This window comes from Trichechus manatus, unplaced genomic scaffold (assembly GCF_000243295.1).
Source record: "Trichechus manatus latirostris isolate Lorelei unplaced genomic scaffold, TriManLat1.0 scaffold00051, whole genome shotgun sequence".
In the NCBI taxonomy this organism is placed as follows: Eukaryota; Metazoa; Chordata; class Mammalia; order Sirenia; family Trichechidae; genus Trichechus; species Trichechus manatus.
In genome coordinates this window covers 534,808-543,824 of record NW_004443987.1, presented here as the reverse complement: position 1 = coordinate 543,824, position 9,017 = coordinate 534,808, and the positions used below count along the sequence as shown (strand labels likewise).

The 9,017-nt window shown below is 43.7% G+C and overlaps 1 protein-coding gene across 2 annotated transcripts in view; it reads left to right on the top strand.

The window, feature by feature from the left end:
• The window catches only part of DRP2 (dystrophin related protein 2), a 50,260-nt gene extending 44,462 nt beyond the window's left edge, over positions 1-5,798 (top strand). The window contains exons 21-22 of one of the 2 annotated variants that reach the window (XM_004377531.1): positions 5,147-5,267; positions 5,583-5,798. In XM_004377531.1, the coding sequence (XP_004377588.1) occupies positions 5,147-5,267; positions 5,583-5,707 (246 nt within the window). In that variant the 3' untranslated portion in view covers positions 5,708-5,798. The remainder of the gene's footprint in view (positions 1-5,146; positions 5,268-5,582) is intronic. The other variant, XM_004377530.1, reaches the window with a different exon arrangement.
• Positions 5,799-9,017: the final 3,219 nt, after the last annotated feature.

The following is a 9,017-nucleotide window of genomic DNA, read 5'->3' as shown; positions in this document are numbered from 1 at the left end:
CCTCTCCTGTTTTTCTTTTGTCAGTTTGGCCAATGGTTTATCAATTTTGTTGATCTTTTCAAAGAACCAGCTTTTGGTCTTGTTAACGCTTTCAATTGTTTTTCTATTCTCTATTTCATTTAATTCTGCTCTAATTTTTATTATTTCCTTTCTTCTGGTGCCCGAGGGCTTCTTTTGCTTCTCTCTTTCTACTTGTTCCAGTTGTAGGCTTAATGTTTTGATTCTGGCCCTTTCTTCTTTTTTGGATGTGTGCAGTTATTGCTTTAAATTGACCTCTGAGCACTGCTTTTGCTATGTCCCAAAGGTTCTGATAGGATGTGTTTTCATTCTCATTTGATTCTGTGAATTTCTTCATTCCATCCTTAATTTCTTCTATAACCCAGTAGTTTTTGAGCAAGGTGTTGTTCAGTTTCCATGTTTTTGATTTTTTTCCTTGCTTTTTCTGTTATAGATTTCTACTTTTAAGGCTTTATGGTCAGAAATGATGCTTTGTAATAGCTTTATGGTCAGAAAAGATGCTTTTTAATATTTCGATGCTTTCTATTCTGTTAAGGCTTGCTTCATGGCCTAATATGTGATCTATTCTGGAGAATGTTCCATGTGCATTGGAAAGGAAAGCATACTTGGCTGCTGTTGGGTGGAGTGTTCTGAATATGTCTGTTATATCAGGCTGGACGGCTGTAGCATTTAAATCTTCCGTATCTTTATTGAGCTGCTTTCTGGATGTTCTGTCCTTCACCTAAAGTGGTATGTTGAAGTCTGCTACTATTATTGTAGAGCTGTCTATATCTGTTTTCAATGCTGTTAGAGTTTGTTTTATGTATTTTGGAGCCCTTTTGTTGGGTGTGTAAATATTTATTATAGTTATTTCCTCCTGGTGTACTGACCCTTTAATCATTATATAGTGTCCTTCCTTATCCTTTGTGGTGGATTTGCTTTAAGTCTGTTTTGTCAGAGATTAATATTGCAACTCCTGCTCTTTTTTGAGTGTTGTTTGCTGGATGTATTTTTCCATCCTCTGAGTTTTAGTTTGATTGTGTCTTTAAGTCTAAACTGTGTCTCTTGTAGGCAGCATATAGATGGATCGTGTTTTTTTATCCATTCTGCCACTCTCTGTCTCTTTATGGGTGCATTTAGTCCATTTACATTCAGCGTAATTATTGGTAGGTGAGTTTAGTGCTGTCATTTTGATGTTTTTTTTTGTGTGTATGTTGTTGACAGTTTCTTTGTTCCACTTAATTTTCTGTGCTGAGTTTTTCTTTATGTATTTTCTTTTCATCTTTTTCATTGTTGTTGATTTTGTATTTGCTGAGTCTTCATCTTTTTCTTGTTTTTTATTTTGATGAGTAAGATTGTTAGTTTCCTTTGTGATTACCCTGATATTTACCCCTATTTTTGTAAGTTTAAACCAGTCTTTTATTTCTTTATATTGCCTTGACTTCCTCTCCTTATAAAAGATCTATGACTACATTTTTTAGGCCCTCTGTTTTGTTTTAATGTTGTCATCTTTTACATATTGACATCTCTGTTTCCCTATTTTCCGTGTTTCAGCTTTGATTTACTTTTGTGACTGCCCTATCTGGGTTGATATCTGGTTGCTCTGTCCTGTGTTCTAGTCTTGGGTTGTTATCTGATGTTATTGATTTTCTAACTGGAGGACTCCCTTTAGTATTTCTTGTAATTTTTGGTTTGGTTTTTGCAAATTCTCTAAACTTCTGTTTATCTGGAAATGCCCTAATTTTGGCATCATATTTGAGTGACAGTTTTGCTGGATATATAATTCTTGGCTGGCAATATTTTTCCTTCAAGGCTTAATATATGTCATCCCATTGCCTTCTTGCCTGCATGGTTTCTGCTGCATAGTCAGAGCTTAGTCTTATTGGCTCTCCTTTGCAGATGACTTTTCGTTTATCCCTAGCCGCTCTTAAAATTCTCTCTTTATATTTGGTTTTGGCAAGTTTGATTATAATATATCTTGGTGGCTTTCTTTTGGGATCTACCTTGTGTGGGGTTCGATAAGCATCTTGGATAGATATCTTCTCATCTTTCATGATATCAGGGAAGTTTTCTGCCAACAAATCTTCAACAATTCTCTTTTTATTTTCTGTTACCCCCCCCTCCCCGTTCTGGCACTCCAATCACTCATAGGTTATTCCTCTTGATAGAGTCCCACATAATTCTAAGGGTATCTGCATTTTTTTAAATCCTTTTATCTTATTTTTCCTCAAATAAGTTGGTATCAAGTGCTTTGTCTTCAATCTCACTAATTCTGACTTCCATTGCTTCAGTTCTGGTCCTATGTCTTCCCATTGAGTTGTCTAATTCTGAATTTTTATTGTTAATCTTCTGGATTTCTGTTTGTTGTCTCTCTATGGATTCTCCCAGCCTGTTAAATTTGTCACTTTGCTCTTCTCTAATCTTCTTAAGTTCCTCTATTGCTTTGTCTGTGTGTTCCTTGGCTTGGTATGTGATTTGCCTGATCTTCTTCCTGATCTCTTGAAGAGTTCTGTATGTTAATCTTTTGTATTCTACCTCCAGTAATTCCAAGAATTTCTCTTCCTCTGGAAGATTTCTTGATTCTTTGTTTTGGGAGCTTACTGAAGCCATCATGGTGTGCCTCTTTATGTGATTTGATATTGACTGTTGTCTCCGAGCCATCAATAAGTTATTATATTTATTTTATGTTTGCTTACTGTGTCCTAGCTTCTTGTTTTGTTTTGTTTTGATATGCCCAGATAGGCTGCTCATGTGAGCTAGTTTGAGTATTGGCACCTTTGAAGCTCTAACGTCCTATCACTGGATGGTTAGACCTGTTACTAGGTAAGTGAGCCCAGGAATCTGTTAACTTTTCTTGTATGGTTTCAGCTCAGGTGTCCAAGTAGCCGGTCACCAAGTGTGTGGTGCAAGCTCTCACCTACAGTCCTAGACAGGCAAGGGTGATTGGAGTAGGCACAAGTATCTGGCTGCAGTAGGGGTTCACGTGCTAATAAAGGCAGTGGGCTGACGGCTGTCTCTGAGTGGCTGGGAGGAAAGTGTGTCCCTGTTCCTAGACTGCGTAGGTGGGTGGGTTGTGCAGTCAGACTTGGGCACCCAATGTTGTTGGCTGTAGGGACTGGGAGGCATCACTTATTCTTGGACCCCTGTTGTGGGTGGCTAGGTGGCATGAATGGAGCCACCAGTCCTCAGGACCCTGGGGTAGGTAGGTGATGACCCTGCTTAATGGTAGAGCAGTGTTAGATGTCACAAATCTACCACTCCACCATATAGCTGATACAGTTGAAGTTGACTTCAGGTGTATACCCTGTTGCACTGTGCTAATGAGGGCCTGCGCTGTTGAAATGGACCCACACAGGTCTCTGCAGGGGTGAAAGGCATTCAAAGTCCTTGGACCCCTTATGCCTGTGCCTAGGCAAGGGAGCTGTGTCTGCCCTGAGTTCCTGGCTTAGGGGAGCTGGCAGATTATTTTTTCCTGTTTGTTAATTTGTTCGCTCTCCAAGGCTGGGAGAATGGCTCAGTGCATGAGATGAGTTCTCCTTCTGGCCCAGGGGACATGGCAATCACTGAAGCCAGCCCAGGACCTGGTGCAGAGCAGGGAGAGGGTGGGAAAATGGGAGAGAAGTTCTTCCCAAAGAGGGTGTTTTTTGACCTGCACAGTAGGTGAGACGCATGTATTTATCTTTTGCCGATTGATTGCCGATTTTCACTCGTTCCGGAGGCTTGAGTAGATTCTCTGCCATTCTGTCTCTCCCGATGTGGAAAACGCATCCTGAGCACTACTGCTTGCCTCACCGTGCACGCCAGCCCATTCGGCCTGCAAGGGGCTGGTTCCCGCCAGGTCAGGTCTGGCAACACCTCCCTGCTTCTGAATTGTCTCTTCCTCCCCCTGCCACTTCCTCAACTTTGCCTTTGATGTTCAGGGCTCCTGTATTGTCATATATAACAGATTCACTTGGTTTTTTTTGGTCTTTGTTGTAAGAGGGACCACAGGAAGTGTATGACTACTCCACCATCTTGGCCCCACCCTCCAGAGGCAGAACTTCTGAGAACTCACTTCTCCACAACCCATTTGAATCCTGTATTGAAAGAACAAACTTCAAAGAATCATCCAAAACAGATTGATTTTGCTAGTATGGTGTTTGCTAGAAAGAAGCAGATTTGGACATGCTAGGCAAGACAACAGTTTTTTTTCTATAAAGGGATCTCTTGTAGCTTTTTGCCTCTTTCCTCTTTGAGAGGTAGTGTATATAATATAGTACAGTTCTGGAGTCAGCCCTGAGTTTGAGTCTGGCTCTGACACTTGGTGATTGTGGAATGTTGGGCAAGTTACTTAACTTCATTAAGCCCCAGTTGTTCCCTCATCTATAAAACAGGGATAATAATAGTACTAGCCTCATAGAATTGTGGCAAGGATAATAAGAGATAATGCATTTAAAGCATTTAGCATGATGCCTGGAATATAGAAAATTCTTAACGTTACCTATTATTCTCATTGTTGGAGTCCCTGGGTGGTACAAATGGTTAACGTGCTCAGCTGCTAACCAAAAGGTCGGTGGTTTGAGTCCACCCAAGGGCATCTTGGAAGAAAGGCCTAGCAATCTACTTCTGAAAAATCAGCCATTGAAAACCCTGTGGAGCACAGTTCTACTCTAACCTGTGGGGTCACCATGATTTGGACTTGACAGCAACTGTTTTATTGTTGTTGTTATTATATAACAGGTAATACCATTACTCCCCTTCTCCAGATCCTCCAAGGGATAGTCTCTAAATTAATTCCTGGAGGTTTCTAAAATATGCAGTTATGTCATAAACTGAGGAGCGGGTGTACAACTCTAGATTTCCAGAGAGAACTGGGTTCTAAATAGTGTAATTACAGCTGAAATGACACCAAGAGACCCTTAGATGCAATTCCATCCTTTTAAGAACTGAGAGCCTCTGACACATGTTGTTGAGGGAAGAAGGTAATCGGTAATAGAATATTCTGAGAAGTTTCCTAAAAGGAGATAATACCATTTTGAACATTACCAAAAGCTTCTTAAAGTCAAAGGGATGGGCATGGGGACTTTAAGGTCTCTTCTAACATCAAGAGTCTATCAAAGTATGGTCAGAAAGGCAAAGTCACTTAAGTAATACTTTTAACTCTTGCCAGCCACCCACTGAATCAGATGGCAATGGCTCTGCAGGCTCGTCCCTAGCTTCCTCTCCACAGCAGTCAGAAGGCAGTCACCTCCAGGAGAAGGAACAGACTACTCCAGACACTGAGGCTGCAGGTAAGCTCCCCTGGCTCCTCCTAGCCCCTTCCTCCATGGCTTTGTCCTGCCCCAGATTTCTTGCCTAAGGTTCTGCTAGGCCTGAGACTGGTTTCTCCTTGTGGTTTCCAGACTAGGATCAGGATTTGATTGGTTTACTGATTGATTCATTCTTTTATCTTGCAAATGTTTATTGAACACCTCCTATGTACCAGGCATTGTGCTGGGAAGACACAAATGCTGTGAATTTTCCCTTCTTCTAGCAGCATCCTGCCTGGGCTTGGTGTCCTGATAAGAGGACCTCTAGTTCTTTTCCTCTTCTCTTTTTCAACTCAGATGATGTGGGGTCAAAGAGCCAAGATGTCAGCCTGTGCTTGGAGGATATCATGGAGAAGCTCCGCCATGCCTTTCCCAGTGTGCGAAGTTCTGATGTGACTGCCAACACCCTACTGGCCTCTTGATAGAACCAGATCCCCATCCTATAGTCCTTAGCCCTCTCCTGGTAATGGTCAAAGCCTTCCCTCAGTCTTCACCCAACCTTTCCAGTTCCCAGTAGCCCCACATTCCTCAACCAGAATTATATGGGCTCCGGGCAGCAGCAGGGATCTGGAGATATGTGAGGTGGGTGTGGGGTGGGGGGGGTGGGGGAGGGAGGCATGATTCCTCTGGCTCTAGAAATATGCCTTTTAATCCTCAAGTTTGAGACTTGTCCCTTAAGTACACATCTGTTGCAGCCCAGTCAGATGGCACTTGCAGGCCATTCACATGGGGAACAAAGAAGTTGTCTGGTGAAGTTAAGCAGTGCCCATTGGCCCCTTTCCCTTCTCCATGAAATTATGGAGATAGAGAAACCTAATGCCCCAGGATTCTAGTATAATGAATCCACAGGGGTTAGCTCTACTCTCTGGCCCAATTCATGGCGGGGGTGGGGGAGGCAAAAGAATATCCCTGAGGCATCGCCCCCAGCTAATCATATGCCCTGAAAAAGTCTAGGGCAGTGTGTGTCATATTACTTCAGCTCTAGGGTGTATCTCTAGCCATCCTGATGCTACTTTGATCTTCTTTCCTCCTCTGATATCTTCAGTTCCCTCTGCCTCGGTGACTGGAAGACCTTCCTCAAGAGGGGAAACAGTTCATTCCACTTCCACTTTCCATTGGAAACATTAAAGAAAGCTTATGGGCTTAGTCCCCCCCCCCCCCCCCCCCGCCCCCGAGAGACCAGCTAGAGTTGTTCTGGGAACCCAGCTGAAGTCACACTTTGTTCTTCTGAGTCTGCCATCAATGATCTGGGGGAGTACTGGTAGCTTGCTCAAGAAGAGGACCTTGCTCTCTTTGGGTGAGGAAAGGGAAGCCACTCTGTAGCCTGAAGAAGTATGACTACCCAATACCCTCACAGGCTGTAACCCTTAGGTTGAATCAGGTGAAGTGGCTGATTGCCCCCAGCTAATCATATGGTAAATGCAATTGACCATCCTGAGTAGCGGCCCCTTCCAAGGAGCCACTGGCCACAAATCAAGAAGCTGGCCACTTTCCTGAGATACTCAAACAACAACGAGGCCTTCCTTTGAATAAAATTGTTTTTTCTAACTCCGGAAGGTAAACCTGTCTGCAAACTGAACTAACTCTTCTTTGGCAATATATACCATGTTTCCTTTATCTAGAAACTGTTCAGAGTAGATGGGGGAGGAGGGTGGGAACTCTGAACAGTGTCAAAGCCCACTTAGGCAGCTTTATATCAAGAGGAGCCTTATAACCTAGAGCCCTGCAATTGACTTAATTTACCTAGGTTTATATACATACATATCTATTCTACATGTCTACTTTACATCAGTATTCTCCTGGCATCACTCGCACATTAAATTCTAATACCTCTTGAAGTAGTAATGTTCTGCCTTGCTCTTTGTTAGCTCCAGCCTCTGGTTGGACGGGTAGATGCATCTTGGGGAACTCCATCCAGGATTCTTCCCTTAGGATGTCTCTCTCCATGATGTTTGTGGCGGGCTGTTCTTAAGGCCAAAGCAACAGAAGCCTGTGGCTACAGAGGAACCTAGCAGGAAGAGTCAATTTGTTCTCTTCGCTATTTCCAAATCTCATCCCCTTGAGACTAGGACCTTCACTATCTTTTCCTAGGTTCCTCTGAACAATGATTCAGATGCCAAGATAGAGCACATCAAAGCTCTGCCCACCCCATACAGAAGAGAAGAAGGAACAAATAGGCCTGTATTAGCCTTTGCCAGGCTAAAACACAGAGTACATCCTTTAGCTTTTTCCAATTTCTGAGGTCTGGCTCAGGGCCTTAGAGAAAGCAGTGGTTGCCACCAAGGTCAGGGGTGTGTGAAATGGGTAGGGTGTTGTGTATAATCAAGCAGTGAGCCAGTTGGTAGAACTGCTAGGAACCTAGATTTGTCTGCTGCAGGGGAGGTAGGGCAGAAGCTTTGATCCCGAAGCCTAGAATTATCTCCTCCTAGGCTGGCACTAAGCAACAGGTCCATGGAGTCAGACCTCATATCACAACATCTGCCTTAGAGTTCAGGAGGTCTCTGGGTGGGAGGACAGGGCATCTGTATGGCCAACAGGCGATAGGCAGGCATCAAACACAGAGCCTTGGCATCAGTCAGGGTGGTGTGTATTTGTAGAGGCCTAGATTGTGGGCAGGAGTGGGATAGGAGACATTTGCTCAGGACAGAGGGCTCAGGGACTTTGAAGGATGTGCCTGCCTAATCCTCAGAAGGGCAGATGTTATGGAACAATCTTTTACTAGGAAAGCCCTGGAAAATCTTTTCCATAACCCCTACTCCATCCCAGAAATCTTGGGCTGCTGAGGGCCTGGGGTAACTGCAGTGGGCCAGGCATGGTAGAAAAGATGTAGATTTCGTTACGTAGGATTTGTGCTATAGGTGAACCGAAGCAGCAGGTTATAGACTCAAGAGTTGAATTTTCACTAATGCGGGGTCACTGAAACTTTGTGACCCTGTATTTACCTTAACACCTGAGGTGAGTATATTGCTCAAGGGTCTGGTGACAGTCACTGCAGCATGTGTGGGAAGTTTGCCCTCAGTGAGGTAAATGGATCCTTGGACACTGTGAATCCAAATTAGAGATGGATTTACTGAAATGTGTTGTAAGTTGTTACGCATCTGTTGTGTATCATATCTCCTAGAGGTATTGTGTGCGATGCTATGTAGTTTATTGCCCTGTACTGGAAGGGTGATGAAGGGGGCTGCTGGGTAGGGTAGCCTAAGGAAACCTTCTGACTTGTGAGATTAGCATCTGTGATAAAGAATGTGAGTGTTTGCTGGGGTTGTTGGCAAATAGTATAAGTGAACAGTTAGGACTGATAGACGATTTATTCTTGACTGAATCCAATAGAGACCAAAAAGTCGTTATGAAGGTGGGTCTCCTCCCAGCTGGAGCAGAGTAGAATCACGTTGATTGGGCAATTGTCAGGGAACGCTGACTGGCTGGAGGACATCAGTCTGTGGTATGGTTCCCTAGGAAAGGTCCTACCCAGGAGTACATGTGCCCTTCCCTCAAGAATGAGAAGGCTGGAATCTAGGCTCTCAAGTGCCCATTTCCTTCAAGACTCAAAGTTTGGAAATAGTCTCCTCCCGAGAAACCTCTTTGAGTTTCTGGTGCTCCAGGAACTGGGCTGGCAGGCCACAGTAACAAGAAACCCCAGGGCCAGGCAGAGGCCAATCCTGGGAGATATTTTCAACCCAGATTCATTTTTAGGAATTCCTGTCAGCTAGGGTGTGTGCTTGGGGCTTGTGC